This window comes from Prionailurus bengalensis, chromosome X (assembly GCF_016509475.1).
Source record: "Prionailurus bengalensis isolate Pbe53 chromosome X, Fcat_Pben_1.1_paternal_pri, whole genome shotgun sequence".
NCBI classification, from domain to species: domain Eukaryota; kingdom Metazoa; phylum Chordata; class Mammalia; order Carnivora; family Felidae; genus Prionailurus; species Prionailurus bengalensis.
The window spans coordinates 85006984-85025308 of NC_057361.1; the positions used below are offsets into that span (position 1 = coordinate 85006984).

Below are 18325 nucleotides of genomic sequence, written 5' to 3' on the forward strand. Positions count from 1 at the left end.
TCATTTTTTAAAGTTTATTTATTTTTGAGAGAGAGAACATAAGGACAAGTCGGGGAGGGGCAGAGAGAGAGATAGAGAGAGGGAGACAGAATCCCAAGCAGGCTCCATGCTGTCAGCGCAGAGCCCAACGTGGGGCCTGAACTCCCCAACCATGACCCAAGTGAAAGTCCCATGCTCAACTGACTGAACCACTCAGGTGCCCCTGTGGGTTATCTTTTTACTTGATGCTGTCCTTTGACACACAAAATTTTTTTAATTTTAAAGAAGTTCAATTTATTTTTTCTTCAAATTCTGTGCTTATGATGTTATATTTAAAAAAACATTGTTTAATCTAAGGTCATGCAGATTTTCACCTGTTTCCTTCTTAGAGTTTCAGTTTTTACATTTAGGATTTTGATGTAAGATAGGGATCCAAATTCATTTTTTTGCATGTAGATATTCAGTTGTCCCAACACCATTTGTTGAAAAGACTATATTCTTTTCTTATTGAATGGTCTTTGTACCCTTGTGGAAATGAATTGGTCATAGATGTGGGTTTAGTTCTGGACTGTCAGTTATATTCCATTAATATATATATGTCTATCCTTATGCCGGTGCCACAGTTTTAATTGCTCTAGCTTTGTAATGAGGTTTGAAATCAGAAAGCATGAGTTCTCCTACTTTGTTCTTCTTTATTAAGCCTGTTTTGGCTATTGGGGATCCCTTCTGAAATTCCATATGAATTGTAGGATTAAGTGATCCATTTCTACAAAAAGGGCAGTTGGAGTTTTGATAAGGATTGTTTCGAATCTGTTGTAGTTTTTAGTGTCTAAGCCTTGTACTTCTTTGGTTCAATTTATTCCTACATATTTTATTCCTTTGATACTGTTGTAAATGGAATTGTTTTTTTAATTTCATTTTTGTGTTCATTGCTGGTGTATAGAAATAAAACTGTTTATATTGATTGTGTATCCTACCACTTTGCTGAACTAATTTTTTTAGCTTAAATGATTCTTCTCTGTGTGGATTCTTTAGAGTTTTTATGTTTAAGATCTTATTTATCATCTATAAATAGAGATAGTTTTTCTTCTTCATTTCCAATCTGGATAGCTTTTTTTTTCTCTTGCCTAATTGCTCTGGCTAGATCACCAGTGCAGTGTTGAATAGAAGTGGCAAGAATTGGCATCCTTGTCTTTTCTGATCTTAAGAGAGAAGCTTTCAGTCTTTCACCATGGAGCATAATGGTAGCTGTAGGTTTTTCATATATGCCCTTTATCATATTGAGGAATTTCTCTTCTATTCCTAGTTTGTTGAGTGTTTTTATCTGGAAGAGTATTTAGATTTTGTCAAAATGCTTTTACTGCATTTATTGAGATGACCATGCAATTTCTTCCCTTCATTCTATTAGTAGGATGTACTACATTGATTTTTGTATGTTGACCCACCTTTGCATTCCTGGAAAAAAATCCTAATTGGTCATGGTATATATTCCTTTTAATATGCTGCTGGATTTCTTTGTTAGTATTTTGTTTAGGATTTTTATGTCTGCATTCGTAAGGGGTATGGGTCTGTAGTTTTTTTGTGATACCTTCGTGTTGCTTTGGCCTCATGGAATGAGTTAGGAAGTATTCTCTTCTAGATAAAATATTGTAATAATTTTTTTCATTTAGCATATAAACTTTTTCATGATCTTCATTATAACTCTTTTAATGACTTTATAATATTCCTGGTGCTAGATATGCCAGAGTTTGTGAAACCATTCCCCTATTTATATCCATTTCAGAATTTTTTCTGTTTTAGATAGCGCAGCAGTGAGCATCTTTGTGTCGGTACCTTTTTATTTTATGCCTCAGTTTTAAGTGCACACTTTGTATTTAAAATCAAACTACTACTTGGCAATGAGAAAGAATAAAATCATGCCATTTGCAGCAACGTGGATGGAACTGGAGGGTATTATGCTAAGTGAAATAAGTCAGTCTGAGAAAGACAGATACATGTTTTCACTCATATGTGGATCTTGAGAAACTTAACAGAAGACCATGGGGGAAGGGAAGGGGAAAAAATGGTTACAAACAGAGAGGGAGGGGGCAAACCACAAGAGACTCTTAAATACAGAGAACAAACTGAGGGCTGAGGGGGGGTGGGGGAGAGGGGAAAGTGGGTGATGGGCATTGAGGAGGGCACTTGTTGGGATGAGCACTGGGTGTTATATGGAAGCCAATTTGACAATAAATTATATTTTTAAAAATTACATACATACATACATACATAGCAGACTACAAGGATTCTTTAAAATATAGTCAGATGGAGTCCTGATAATTCTGAGAATTATTTTTTCTGATTATTTTATTTGAATTAAAGTTCTTACTATCCAGGGGCTCCTGGGTGGCTTGGTTGATTAAGTGTCCCACTTCAGATAATATCATGATCTCACAGTTCGTGGGTTCGTGGGTTTGAGCCCCGTCTCGGGCTCTGTGCTGACAGCTCAGAACCTGGAGCCTGCTTCAGACCGTCTCTGGCTCTCTCTGCCCCTCCCCTGCTTGTACTCTGTCTCTCTGTGTCTAAAATAAATAAACATTAAAAAAATAAAGTTCTTACCATCCATAATGTTGCAACACAGTAGTCGTTTTTTAATTTTAATTGCTGACTTCTTCATTCATTTCATGAGTAGAGTGGAAAACTATCCCCAGCCACTCACTGTTAATGTACATGACTGACTCTAACATTGGAGCAAAAATAAAGCTTGCCTTAGTAATGTGTTTTCTGAACTGGACTTCTGAAACTGGAGTGCGGGTACTCTGTCACCATGGGTATTTGTTTTTAAGTATTATTCTGAAAGGCTTAAAATGCTCTCTGTGGCTGCCTGCCAGGGCATACAATGCACCAAACTCATAAGACAGACTCAATAAATATCAGTTGAAATCTGTTAAAAAGAAAACTACAGGCCCAATATGGTGTCACTTAGGCCAAGTCTGGCAAACTAAGACTTAATACCTAACCTAACTGCAGTTTCAACGTCCTGGGAATGTAACCTTTAAGTAGTCAATATGGGATGTCTTGGTCAATACTAGGAAATTTACCGATAGAATTCTTTTGCTCTCCTTAGGAGGACAGCAACCTTGCCAAACAATGCATTCCTTGTTAATAAATTCCTTTTTTTAAGGCCCTCTCTCTGCAGTTAAAAAACTTTTTATTTGTTTGTTTAGTTTTGTGAATAATCTCTTTATTTGCTATATGAGATACTGCCTGATTCATGAATGGGTTAATAAAGCCAATTTAATCTTCAGTTTAAAAAAAAAGTGCTCTTTGTGGGACCACATAATGATTAGCAGTACATTATCCAAGAAGATGATTGCAATAATTTATCCAAGAAGACGATTACAAATTATATGTTAGGATTAATATAGACTAGAAATTGTTGACTGTAATTTAAAAATTCATATTACCTTTGTTGTGATTAAAAACCATATCTGTTTGGGGCCCCTGGGTGGCGCAGTCGGTTAAGCGTCCGACTTCAGCCAGGTCACGATCTCGCGGTCCGTGATTTCGAGCCCCGCGTCGGGCTCTGGGCTGATGGCTCAGAGCCTGGAGCCTGTTTCCGACTCTGTGTCTCCCTCTCTCTCTGCCCCTCCCCCGTTTATGCTCTGTCTCTCTCTGTCCCAAAAATAAATAAACGTTGAAAAAAAAATTAAAAAAAAAACCATATCTGTTTAAATCTTTCTTTTTAACAGATGTTTCAATTACTACCAAAGTAAATATAAAGGATTCATAGATTCTTTGGGACAAGAAATACTAACTACTTGATAAGGCAGGATTTTAAGCTTAGAATCAAGTAGAATCAAAGCATTTTGCTTTGCTGACAGTTTTCTTTGCTTGCAGTCCTTTTGTTATTAAAGATATACTTGACTAGTCTTAGAGCTTGAAAAATTATTTTACTGTTGAGCAGGGAACCATAGAAAATTTAGAGTGAGTAATTCAGCTGTCACACTTGAAACCTAAAGGTACAATTTGAAATTACACATCGACTGTTACAGAAATGAGCTTACTCATAAAATTTTGCTGCATACTGCAGAAAATTTGGCAGAGGTTTGATTTAATTCTGTCTCCTTGCCACAATTACTGATTATAATATAAATATATTAAATGCTGTTGTCAATGAAAAATATGGAATAAGAATTATTAAACATTTTTAGCTTGAAATATATTATCAGTTATAAAATGGAAAAAGAATGGTCTGATAAATATACAGGAGCCCACACAGTTAATTCTGATGTACATCTGCAGCTCTAATCCCGTATCTCCAATTGTATACCCTGACGCGGGACTCCAATTGACATTTCCACTTGGATGACCTTATTATTTAATGTACCTGTTATTTGATGCTGATTCCTTGGTCAGTAATGTAACTTCCAATTACAGTGTTTCCATGGGAAAAAAATAGACTCCACTCTGTGACATGTCTTATGGTGTAGTGAATAAAAACTATTATCATTTTGAAGGACATTTGTACTTGCTTCTTTCATTATCAGTACAAACTCTCCATATCCGAAATTGCATTCTTCTCTCATTCCAAACTCCCTGCAAGGCAGAACAGTTGGGCATAGTTGAAAGCACTGGACTTTTGTCCTACTTTGGATACTGCCACTAGCCGTATGACCCTCCTTAGACATCATTTTTCCTTATTTGTAAAATGACGGTGTTGTAGTGGAAGATCTGTAACATTGCTTCAGGTCTCTTGCTATAAAAGTTGGAAGTCATCAAGTGCATACCCTGGATGGGTTGGTTGTATGACTGAAATGTGGCCAGTTTTCTTCCGGTTTCAACAAATGGTCATCTCTTATCCATTCAGTTATCAAAGAGCCTTGTAGGGGCACCTGGCTGGCTCAGTCGTTAGAGCATGCGACTCTTGATCTCAGGGTTGTAAGTTGGAGCCCCACATTGGGTGTAGAGATTACTTAAAAATAAAATCTTAAAAAAAAAAAAAACAGTCCTGTAAATTGTTTTGTATTTTCCCTATTTATTCCCATTTTCTTTGCATTTTTGTTAATCTTAGTCCAAGTGTAGATCAAATAAGAACTTCCTGTGTAATTCCATTCTTTCGTCATTCTAATTTATCCCCATACTGCTTTTTAGCTCATCTTCCCTCAAGACCAGTTACATCAAGTTACTTCTATGTAGAAAATGTTACTGGCCTACTTCTCTGTATCATATAACAGCTTGTTCATCCATTGAGCTTTCACATCCCTAGCACTGATTTTCTGTTTTAATTATATTGGTCTCATTAATCTCATCCTTTTTTTTTTTAATTTGTGTATTTACCAGGTTATTCTCCTTACCTGAATGCCTTCTCCTTTTCCCCATTCTGCCATTCTGAGACTACCTTGTGAAACTTCACCCACTTTAGCAACAGGTGTCATTCTGTGATGGCTTGTTGTCCTTTTCTAAGGGTACAAAACCATGGCAAGAAATGGAAAAAGGAAAACACATCTGTGTATGGAGTATTGCTGTGTGCCAGGCTTATTACCTCATTTGAATTTCTTAGCAGTCTTTTGAGATGGGTGGCCTTAATCATAACTCTGGGGCTCTAAGAAGCAAACTAACCTCTACAAGATCACATGGCTAGTGAGCAGTTATAGCCGGGATTTGAACTCTGGCATCTGTTTACTTCTCCCTGACAAAAAAAAAAAATGCCAAAGAACCATTAGTTGTCTTTTTTTACAGCCCCCCTGCAAACAAACACATGAACAGTAGTAAAGGCACAAATTTAAGTGTTTAACATAGTCTGCTACCTAGCAGAAGTTCGCTAAAGATTTAGATGAAAATTCTTCTTAAATTTTGAGGGTATACATATTTTGTTAGTTCCTTTACATAGTTTATCAAAGGAGCTTGAAGTAAGGGAAGGCTTTCATATGATAAGGACTGTCTCTTTTTGTTTTAGAAACCCCAGGGAGATCTTTAATGTAGTAGTATTGTGATTTGAACTCTTTCAAAGGGAAAATAGCAAGATATTTTCTTTTTTAAATGTTTGCTTATTTAGGGAAAGACAGCATTTACCAGTGGGGAAGGGACAGAGAGAGAGAGAGAGAGAGAGAGAGAGAGAGAGAGAGAGAGAATATCCCTTTGTGCTGTCAGCACAGAGCCTGACGCGGGACTCAATCTCAATTAACTGTAGGATCGTGACGTGAGCCAAAATCAAGAGTTGGACACTTAACTGATTGGGCCACCCAGAAGCCCCAAAACATTTTCTTTTTTGACATTAAAGGCTGAAAGATGGCCTTCATGTGTGCATTCAGCAGTTATTCTTTCATGACATTGACTAGATAACATCAGGGCTAAAGGTGAATGAACAAGTCAAGCAGTGTTAATTAATGAGGGCTTTTAATGTTTATTTTTCAGAGAAAGAGAGCATGCGTACCTGAGGGTGGGAGGGGCAGAGAGAGAGGGAGACAGAGGATCCAAAGCAGGCTCTGCGGTGTCAGTGCAGAGCCTGATATGGGGCTTGAACTCACAAACTGAGATCATGACCTGAACCGAAGTTGAATGTTCAACTGACTAAGCCACCCAAGCATCCCAATTAATGAGTTTTTAATGGAAGTCATACAAATTGTTGGTAGTCATTTATGCACTTGGATTCATCAGCGACTGTTAAAATGAAAATGTGTTTTTTTGACAGTAGTAGCTTAGATAATTTCATTCTAAGCTTTATGGTCACTTTGCATACTGATCTCAACCCCATATTTGTGTCTTCATTAGGTTATTCTATGCATCTCACTCCCCATGCCTGCCCTCTTGTAGCTCTCCTAAGCTTTAATCTTGTAGCTTTAACTCACTGCTATATATTTCCACTGATGATCTGTCATTTCATACCTAGCATTTGTCATTTGATATTTTGTATAATTGTATGTTTGTGTTATTATATTCTCTTCCCCAGTGTAGAATAAAGTTTTAGTGTAAGGACCATGACAAAAAAATTCTTTGAGTCCTCTGTACTTAACAGAGTGCTATGGGTGAGTAGGAGGCCAAATGTGTGTGATTGCAGTAATCTTCATGGCTAAACTAGCTTTTCCCTTTTGGTAACTTCAAAAGCCTAGTTATCATCCAGAGTTCATATATCATTGCAAAGGACAACAACAACCAAAAGGTGTTATTTTGTACCTTGTAAAAATGAAAGCATTGTCTTTGAAAGCTACGTATTCCTGGGGGCGCCTGGGTGGCGCAGTCGGTTAAGCGTCCGACTTCAGCCAGGTCACGATCTCGCGGTCCGTGAGTTCGAGCCCCACGTCGGGCTCTGGGCTGATGGCTCAGAGCCTGTAGCCTGCTTCCGATTCTGTGTCTCCCTCTCTCTCTGCGCCTCCCCCGTTCATGCTCTGTCTCTCTCTGTCCCAAAAATAAATAAACGTTGAAAAAAAAAAATTAAAAAAAAAAAAGAAAGCTACGTATTCCTTGTAGAAGAAATTATCTTTTTGATGAATGACTTAAACTTACTTATTTTAGAGAGAGAGAGCAAGAGAGAGAGAGAGCACATAAGTGTGAGCTTGGGAGAAGGGCAGAGGGAGAGAGAGAAAGAATTTTAAGCAGGCTCCATGCTCAGCATGGAGCCCAGTGTGGGGGCTTGATCCCACAATCCTGAGATCATGACCTGAGCCAAAATCAGAGTCAGATGCTCAACCTACTAAGCCACCCAGACATCCCTTTATTTATTTATTTTTAGAAGTTTATTTATTTAAGTAATCTTTACACGCAATATGGGGCTCAAACTTGTGACCCCAAGATCAAGAGTCACATGCTCCTCTGAGCCAGCCAGGTGCCCCTAAACACATTTATTTAAAATTAAATCCATTTTGACTTTTGAAGGTGATAGATCTATTACCTTGATTGTGGTGATGGTTTCATGGGTATATGCATATGTCCAAAGTCCTCAAATTGTCTATATTAGTTATGTACAGTTCTTTGTATCACTTATAATTCAATAAAGCTGGTAAAAAATTAAATCCATTCTAACTGGCTTTTAACAGGCAGTATAAAATTATAGCACATAATTCTGGTGTTCATCTCACTTCAAAGTAATTTTCTGTGTATTAGGCTTGCTTGCTTTTCTCCTTTGTCTACACATTGTCTCAACATTTTTTTTTTTTCTGAAATTTATTGACAAATTGGTTTCCATACAACACCCAGTGCTCATCCCAAAAGGTGCCCTCCTCAATACCCATCACCCACCCTCTCCTCCCTCCCACCCCCCATCAACCCTCAGTTTGTTCTCAGTTTTTAACAGTCTCTTATGCTTTGGCTCTCTCCCATTCTAACCTCTTTTTTTTTTTTTCCTTCCCCTCCCCCATGGGTTCCTGTTAAGTTTCTCAGGATCCACATAAGAGTGAGACCATATGGTATCTGTCTTTCTCTGTATGGCTTATTTCACTTAGCATCACACTCTCCAGTTCCATCCACGTTGCTACAAAAGGCCATATTTCATTTTTCCTCATTGCCATGTAATATTCCATTGTGTATATAAACCACAATTTCTTTATCCATTCATCAGTTGATGGACATTTAGGCTCTTTCCATAATTTGGCTATTGTTGAGACTGCTGCTATGAACATTGGGGTACAAGTGGCCCTATGCATCAGTGCTCCTGTATCCCTTGGATAAATTCCTAGCAGTGCTATTGCTGGGTCATAGGGTAGGTCTATTTTTAATTTTCTGAGGAACCTCCACACTGCTTTCCAGAGCGGCTGCACCAATTTGCATTCCCACCAACAGTGCAAGAGGGTTCCCGTTTCTCCACATCCTCTCCAGCATCTATAGTCTCCTGATTTGTTCATTTTGGCCACTCTGAGTGGCGTGAGGTGATACCTGAGTGTGGTTTTGATTTGTATTTCCCTGATAAGGAGCGACGCTGAACATCTTTTCATGTGCCTGTTGGCCATCCGGATGTCTTCTTTAGAGAAGTGTCTATTCATGTTTTCTGCCCATTTCTTCACTGGGTTATTTGTTTTTCGGGTGTGGAGTTTGGTGAGCTCTTTATAGATTTTGGATACTAGCCCTTTGTCCGATATGTCATTTGCGAATATCTTTTCCCATTCCGTTGGTTGCCTTTTAGTTTTGTTGGTTGTTTCCTTTGCTGTGCAGAAGCTTTTTATCTTCATAAGGTCCCAGTAATTCACTTTTGCTTTTAATTCCCTTGCCTTTGGGGATGTGTCGAGTAAGAGATTGCTACGGCTGAGGTCAGAGAGGTCTTTTCCTGCTTTCTCCTCTAAGGTTTTGATGGTTTCCTGTCTCACATTTAGGTCCTTTATCCATTTTGAGTTTATTTTTGTGAATGGTGTGAGAAAGTGGTCTAGTTTCAACCTTCTGCATGTTGCTGTCCAGTTCTCCCAGCACCATTTGTTAAAGAGGCTGTCTTTTTTCCATTGGATGTTCTTTCCTGCTTTGTCAAAGATGAGTTGGCCATACGTTTGTGGGTCTAGTTCTGGGGTTTCTATTCTATTCCATTGGTCTATGTGTCTGTTTTGGTGCCAATACCATCCTGTCTTGATGATGACAGCTTTGTAGTAGAGGCTAAAGTCTGGGATTGTGATGCCTCCTGCTTTGGTCTTCTTCTTCAAAATTCCTTTGGCTATTCGGGGCCTTTTGTGGTTCCATATGAATTTTAGGATTGCTTGTTCTAGTTTCGAGAAGAATGCTGGTGCAATTTTGATTGGGATTGCATTGAATGTGTAGATAGCTTTGGGTAGTATTGACATTTTGACAATATTTATTTTTCCAATCCATGAGCAGGGAATGTCTTTCCATTTCTTTAAATCTTCTTCAATTTCCTTCAGAAGCTTTCTATAGTTTTCAGCATACAGATCCTTTACATCTTTGGTTAGATTTATTCCTAGGTATTTTATGCTTCTTGGTGCAATTGTGAATGGGATCAGTTTCTTTATTTGTCTTTCTGTTGCTTCATTGTTAGTGTATAAGAATGCAACTGATTTCTGTACATTGATTTTGTATCCTGCAACTTTGCTGAATTCCTGTATCAGTTCTAGCAGACTTTTGGTGGAGTCTATCGGATTTTCCATGTATAATATCATGTCATCTGCAAAAAGCGAAAGCTTGACTTCATCTTTGCCAATTTGGATGCCTTTGATTTCCTTTTGTTGTCTGATTGCTGATGCTAGAACTTCCAGCACTATGTTAAACAGCAGCGGTGAGAGTGGGCATCCTTGTCGTGTTCCTGATCTCAGGGAAAAAGCTTTCAGTTTTTCCCCGTTGAGGATGATGTTAGCTGTGGGCTTTTCATAAATGGCTTTTATGATCTTTAAGTATGTTCCTTCTATCCCGACTTTCTCAAGGGTTTTTATTAAGAAAGGGTGCTGGATTTTGTCGAAGGCCTTTTCTGCATCGATTGACAGGATCATATGGTTCTTCTCTCTTTTTTTGTTAATGTGATGTATCATGTTGATTGATTTGCGAATGTTGAACCAGCCCTGCATCCCAGGAATGAATCCCACTTGATCATGGTGAATAATTCTTTTTATATGCCGTTGAATTCGATTTGCTAGTATCTTATTGAGAATTTTTGCATCCACATTCATCAGGGATATTGGCCTGTAGTTCTCTTTTTTTACTGGGTCTCTGTCTGGTTTAGGAATCAAAGTAATACTGGCTTCATAGAATGAGTCTGGAAGTTTTCCTTCCCTTTCTATTTCTTGGAATAGCTTGAGAAGGATAGGTATTATCTCTGCTTTAAACGTCTGGTAGAACTCCCCTGGGAAGCCATCTGGTCCTGGACTCTTATTTGTTGGGAGATTTTTGATAACCGATTCAATTTCTTCGCTGGTTATGGGTCTGTTCAAGCTTTCTATTTCCTCCTGATTGAGTTTTGGAAGCGTGTGGGTGTTCAGGAATTCGTCCATTTCTTCCAGGTTGTCCAATTTGTTGGCATATAAGTTTTCATAGTATTCCCTGATAATTGTTTGTATCTCTGAGGGATTGGTTGTAATCATTCCATTTTCATTCATGATTTTATCTATTTGGGTCATCTCCCTTTTCTTTTTGAGAAGCCTGGCTAGAGGTTTGTCAATTTTGTTTATTTTTTCAAAAAACCAACTCTTGGTTTCGTTGATCTGCTCTACAGTTTTTTTAGTTTCTATATTGTTTATTTCTGCTCTGATCTTTATTATTTCTCTTCTTCTGCTGGGCTTAGGCTGCCTTTGCTGTTCTGCTTCTAGTTCCTTTAGGTGTGCTGATAGATTTTGTATTTGGGATTTTTCTTGTTTCTTGAGATAGGCCTGGATTGCAATGTATTTTCCTCTCAGGACTGCCTTCGCTGCGTCCCAAAGCGTTTGGATTGTTGTATTTTCATTTTCGTTTGTTTCCATATATTTTTTAATTTCTTCTCTAATTGCCTGGTTGACCCACTCATTCGTTAGTAGGGTGTTCTTTAACCTCCATGCTTTTGGAGGTTTTCCAGACTTTTTCCTGTGGTTGATTTCAAGCTTCATGGCATTGTGGTCTGAAAGTAAGCATGGTATAATTTCAATTCTTGTAAACTTATGAAGGGCTGTTTTGTGACCCAGTATATGATCTATCTTGGAGAATGTTCCATGTGCACTCGAGAAGAAAGTATATTCTGTTGCCTTGGGGTGCAGAGTTCTAAATATATCTGTCAAGTCCATCTCATCCAATGTCTCATTCAGGGCCCTTGTTTCTTTATTGACCGTGTGTCTAGATGATCTATCCATTTCTGTAAGTGGTGTATTAAAGTCCCCTGCAATTACCACATTCTTATCAATAAGGTTGCTTATGTTTATGAGTAATTGTTTCATATATTTGGGGGCTCCGGTATTCGGTGCATAGACATTGATAATTGTTAGCTCTTCCTGATGGATAGACCCTGTAACTATTATATAATGTCCTTCTTCATCTCTTGTTACAGCCTTTAATTTAAAGTCTAGTTTGTCTGATATAAGTATGGCTACTCCAGCTTTCTTTTGGCTTCCAGTCGCATGATAAATAGTTCTCCATCCCCTCACTCTCAATCTAAAGGTGTCCTCAGGTCTAAAATGAGTCTCTTGTAGACAGCAAATAGATGGGTCTTGTTTTTTCATCCATTCTGATACCCTATGTCTTTTGGTTGGCGCATTTAATCCATTTACATTCAGTGTTATTATAGAAAGATACGGGTTTAGAGTCATTGTGATGTCTGTATGATGTATGCTTGTAGTGATGTCTCTGGGACTTTGTCTCACAGGGTCCCCCTTAGGATCTCTTGTAGGGCTGGTTTAGTGGTGACAAATTCCTTCAGTTTTTGTTTGTTTGGGAAGACCTTTATCTCTCCTTCTATTCTAAATGACAGACTTGCTGGATAAAGGATTCTTGGCTGCATATTTTTTCTGTCTAGCACCCTGAAAATCTCTTGCCAATTCTTTCTGGCCTGCCAAGTTTCAAAAGAGAGATCAGTCACGAGTCTTATAGGTCTCCCTTTATATGTGAGGGCACGTTTACCCCTTGCTGCTTTCAGAATTTTCTCTTTATCCTTGTATTTTTCCAGTTTCACTATGATATGTCGTGCAGAGGATCGATTCAAGTTACGTCTGAAGGGAGTTCTCTGTGCCTCTTGGATTTCAATGCCTTTTTCCTTCCCCAGTTCAGGGAAGTTCTCAGCTATGATTTCTTCAAGTACCCCTTCAGCACCTTTCCCTCTCTCTTCCTCCTCTGGGATACCAATTATGCGTATATTATTTCTTTTTAGTGTATCACTTAGTTCTCTAATTTTCCCCTCATACTCCTGGATTTTTTTATCTCTCTTTTTCTCAGCTTCCTCTTTTTCCATAACTTTATCTTCTAGTTCACCTATTCTCTCCTCTGCCTCTTCAAGCCGAGCTGTGGTGGTTTCCATTTTGTTATGCATTTCGTTTAAAGCGTTTTTCAGCTCCTCGTGACTGTTCCTTAGTCCCTTGATCTCTGTAGCAAGAGATTCTCTGCTGTCCTGTATACTGTTTTCAAGCCCAGCGATTAATTTTATGACTATTATTCTAAATTCACTTTCTGTTATATTATTTAAATCCTTTTTGATCAGCTCATTAGCTGTTGTTATTTCCTGGAGATTCTTCTGAGGGGAGTTCTTCCGCTTGGTCATTTTGGATAGTCCCTGGCGTGGTGAGGACCTGCAGGGCACTTCCCCTGTGCTGTGGTGTATAGCTGGAGTTGGTGGGCGGGGCCGCAGTCAGACCTGATGTCTGCCCCCAGCCCACCGCTGGGGCCACAGTCAGACTGGTGTGTGCCTTCTCTTCCCCTCTCCTAGGGGCGGGATTCACTGTGGGGTGGTGTGGCTCGTCTGGGCTACTTGCACCCTGCCAGGCTTGTGATGCTGGGGATCTGGCGTATTAGCTGGGGTGGGTAGGCAAGGTGCTCGGGGGCAGGAGGGGCAGGCTTAGATCGCTTCTCCTTAGGTGGTCCACTTCAGGAGGGGCCCTGTGGCAGCGGGAGGGAGTCAGATCCGCTGCCGGAGGTTTGGCTCCGCAGAAGCGCAGAGTTGGGTGTTTGCGCGGAGCGAGCAAGTTCCCTGGCAGGAACCGGTTCCCTTTGGGATTTCGGCTGGGGGATGGGCGGGGGAAATGGCGCTGGCGAGCGCCTTTGTTCCCCACCAAACTGAGCTCTGTTGTCAGGGGGCTCAGCAGCTCTCCTTCCCTTTGTCCTCCAGCCTTCCCGCTTTCCGAGCAGAGCTGTTAATTTCTGACCTCCCAGACGCTAAGTCGCGCTTGCTGTCGGAACACAGTCCGCCCGGCCCCTCCGCTTTTGCAAGCCCGACTCGGGGGCTCTGCTTGGCCGGCGAGCCGCCCCTCCGCCCCGGCTCCCTCCCGCCAGACCGTGGAGCGCGCACCGCCTCGCCGCCCTTCCTACCCTCTTCCGTGGGCCTCTCGTCTGCATTTGGCTCTGGCGACTCTGTTCTGCTAATCCTCTGGCGGTTTTCTGGGTTATTTAGGCAGGTGTAGATGGAATCTAAGTGATCAGCAGGACGTGCGGTGAGCCCAGCGTCCTCCTAAGCCGCCATCTTGCCGCAACTCTCAACATTTTTTCTGATTTTTATAATCTGATCTTTAAAATGTTTTGTTACATATTAACAGCATATTTTAAATACTTTTAATTGCCTTGAGATTATTAATACTAATTTGAGCACAAGAACCATGGCTTATCTGTCTTCATATTGGCAGTATGTCTAGCATAGTGTTGGGCAAAGAGCCAGGTAGTAGCAGATCACTCAAGTCTCCTGAGATGGAGACCAGTGTTACTTATTCATCATGCTGTGTGTGCCATAGCCTACATTCACATTGTGAACTAAAAACCCTAATGATGCTTGACTCTTAAATTAGCAATTATTAACAAGTCTTGATTATGATTTTAAACTTTTGGAAAATACCTTTCATTGAATAAGTTACTATCTACAAAGAATATGTTGATATTGCTGCTTTGTGTAATATTGGACGGATCAGAAATAATGTCTTCTCATTCTGTATTTGTCATTAAAAAATAATTTTTAATCAGTATGAAGTGCGTTGTAATATTTAAAATGTATTTTTGAAAAATTTTGCTTTTCCTACCCCCTTCTTATTTTTATAGTTACCGGGCAGTGACATTGCCAGTGGGAGTGATGTACTTTCTGATGTCATACCCAGTATTCCGAGTTCACCTTGCCTGCTTCCTAAAAAGAAAAACAAGCACCAGAATTTAGACGAACTTCCTTGGAGTGCAATGACAAATGATGAGCAGGTAGGGATCTTGCCATTTCTTTATATAAAGTAGGCTTCACACCCAGCACAGAGCCCAGTGTGGGGCTTGAACTCAACGACTCCAGGATCAAGACCTGAGCTGAGATCAAGAGTCAGATGCTTAGCTGACTGCACCACCCAGGCATCCCAGGATCTTAACATTCTTAATTGAAAGCATATATATAGAGAATATGTGAAATTCAATGTATTGCCTATTTAAAGTTACTGGGTAAATGTGGATTGCTTAGTAAAATCTGAATTCGAGTTTTAACTGTTTTCAGGGAACAAATATAATATTTAAATGCTTTTGATATTTGAAACACATTATAAATGACACACTAAAATATCAGGTTTTGGCATTGATCTTGTTTATTATAATTTTTTATCACATAGGTGGAATATATTGAGTATTTGAGTCGTAAAGTCAGTACGGAGATGGGTCTTCGGGAGCAACTTGATATTATTAAAATAATTGATCCTTCTGCTCAAATCTCCCCTACAGACAGTGAATTTATTATTGAACTTAACTGTCTCACAGATGAAAAACTGAAGCAGGTATGTAAAGAAAATACAGATTATACAAGTATTAAGAAAACTGTTATTTTATAACATGTAGACTGGAATAATCATGTTAAGATACACAAATAATTAAGGTCCAGATCACTGCTGTGAAATGTAATATTAGAAAAAATGATGGCAGTATTTGAGAGCACATGGTTGTAAGGTTTTAGGTACATCTCATCTGGCAGTATCTTTCTGGGTTCATGTGGATCTAGAAACTGCTGTTTAGTTGTGTAGGCTTTGAAACTTGATTTCACCACTTAAGGGGTGGTTATGCTATTTGCTTCTTCTAATTCACCTTAAAAAAGAACGATTGACAGAATCAGAATACTGATTATTGAGGGCTGTCTATACTTCAGTGAACATCGGAGTTGAGGGATTTGAGTAGTCCTGTGAAGTAATTGATCCTGGCTAGGGTAAAACGTAAATTTCCTTCTGCTATTCTGAAATATGCATTTCTGGCATCTTCTAAATATAGTCTTTACTGCTCTATTTTTCTCTGGTACATAGCTGAATGAATACTTACGTTCTACTTTCATTTTTTAAAGAATTTTTTTTTGCATTTATCATTACTTACAAAAATTTTTTATTTCATTTCTCTCAACAGACATATTATTATTTTCTATATTCCAGCTCATTTTTCATTAGTGTTGAAATTGATGCCTTGCATTTGAAGACAGGTACCATGGGCCCCTAGCCAAGATTTATGAAACACCCTAATCTTCAATATATTCAGCAACTTAAATCATATTAAGTGGAGATCTTTAAAACATGCCTAATCTGATCTATTTTATTGTTAATTTCTCTGAGTGTTATTTTCTTATAATCCTAAATTCTGGAGGCCAGTAGCCTTCCATTGACTGATTATATTATATGTTTTTAAAATATAACTCCATGATCAATATTCTAGAATTTTGACATTGTCAATTTTTCTGGTACTTGTTTCTACATTGAGAAATTTCTTTTGTCCTTATAGTCTACTTATGTACATCTGTAGCACTTTTTTATTTGATTTATTTATCTAACAATATTAAGTGTCTATCATGTATTAAGCTGTAGGATAAAAAACACTTTAACAAATGATCGTTGTCTTTATAGAGCCTACAACTCAAGAAAGAGTCAAACAAATCAACCTGGATTACAGTCCAAGTTCATAAATCATTATTCAATAAATGTTAATTTTATTTCTTCATAATTACTATCTTTCACTTTCTATTTGTTAAGCATCTAGTTCCAAGTTTTGTTTTTTTTTTTTTTTTTGGTATACTCATCAAAAGCAAGAAATGAACATAGTTACAGTATTATTAAATAATCTACAGACTGTATTCAGGTTACACCAGTTTTTCTACTAATATCTTGTTTTATCCCAGGATCCAATCCAATCTTTTTTTATAAAGTTTTTATTTAAATTCTAGCTAACATATTAACTTCAGGTGAAATACTAATTTCAGGTGTACAGTTTAGTAATTCAACACTTACATACAACACCCAGTGCTCATCATAACAAGTGCACTCCTTAATCCCCATCACCTGTTTAACCCATCCCCCCACCCCACTCCCCTCTGGTAGCCATCTGGTCGTTCTCTATGGTTAAGAGTCTATTTCTTGGTTTGCCTCTTTTTTCCCTTAGCCCATTTTTGTTTTTTAAGTTACACATATGAGTAAAATCATATGGTATTTGTCTTTCTCTGACTGACTTGTTTTGCTTAGCATAATACTCTCTAGCTCCATCCATGTTGCACATAGCAAGATTTCATTCTTTTTTATGGGCCAGTAATATTCCTCTGTGTGTGTGTGTGTGTGTGTGTGTGTGTGTGTGTACACACATACCATATCATCTTTATCCATTCATCAGTCAGTGGACATTAGGGCTGTTTCCATAATTTGGCTGTTGTAGACAATGCTGCAGTAAACATTGGGGTGCATCGTATCCCTTTGAATTAGTAGTTTTGTATTCTTTGGGTAAGTACGTAGTACTGCAATTGCTGGATCATAGGACAGTTCTATTTTTAATTTTGGGGGGACCCTCCATACTGTTTTCCATAGTGGCTGCACCAGTTTGCAATCCCATAAAGAGTACAGGAGGGTTTACCTTTCTCCACATCCTCACCAACACTTGTTGTTTCTTATGTTGTTGATTTTAGCTGTTTTGACAGGGGTGAGGTGACATCTCCTTGTAGTTTTGACTTGCATTTCCTTGATGAGGAGTACATCTGTAGCACTTTGGATAATCTTTTACTTTATGTACAATATTCTTCTTTTCTCCAGTATTTTGAGGGAGAATGTCAAGGAACACTAACCAGATTTTGTCTGTGTGTTCCAAGGTCAGAAACTATATCAAGGAGCATAGCCCTCGCCAACGGCCTGCAAGAGAGGCCTGGAAGAGAAGCAACTTTAGTTGTGCGAGCACCAGTGGAGTGAGCGGTGCCAGCGCCAGCGCCAGCAGCAGCAGTGCCAGCATGGTCAGTTCTGCAAGCAGCAGTGGGTCCAGTGTTGGAAACTCTGCTTCAAACTCCAGTGCCAACATGAGTCGAGCACACAGTGACAGCAACTTGTCTGCAAGTGCAGCAGAGCGGATTCGGGATTCAAAAGTAAAATGTCTAATCAATACAAAACTTTACCTTTCAATATTAATATTAGTACTCCTTCATATAAATTTCTTGAAGAGTTAAAATTATCTTGCTCTCTGGATGCCGGTGGATTTTGGCTTTAATTGAACAAGCAGGCTACTCTCCTGTTGAGTAAAGCCCTTTAGGCTGAGTACTTTGAAATACCGTTTTGACCCACAACCATATCACATTCAATTTTATCTGATTTTTGTGTCTGTTTTTAAGTAAGATAAATTGGTGGAAATAGTGAGTGAGTCTCAAGATTGCAACATTGACTGCAAGTCACTACTGAGCAGATCTCACTATGTTGCTGATGTTGCTGTCTATTAGCTCCTAAGAATGTTCTGCATGTCTTTTGTGTGTGTGTGAAATGTTCTGTTAACCTTGAGTGTTTGTTCTTAGATCTTTTAAAAATGTAATAAC

At 38.8% G+C, this 18325-nt stretch overlaps 1 protein-coding gene across 2 annotated transcripts in view; it reads left to right on the forward strand.

Moving 5' to 3' along the window:
- The window catches only part of FAM199X (family with sequence similarity 199, X-linked), a 40715-nt gene that overhangs the window by 15346 nt on the left and 7044 nt on the right, over positions 1-18325 (forward strand). Inside the window, exons 3-5 of one of the 2 annotated variants that reach the window (XM_043571314.1) lie at positions 14584-14733; positions 15126-15287; positions 17618-17884. In XM_043571314.1, coding sequence (XP_043427249.1) covers positions 14584-14733; positions 15126-15287; positions 17618-17884 — 579 coding nt within the window. The remainder of the gene's footprint in view (positions 1-14583; positions 14734-15125; positions 15288-17617; positions 17885-18325) is intronic. The other variant, XM_043571315.1, reaches the window with a different exon arrangement.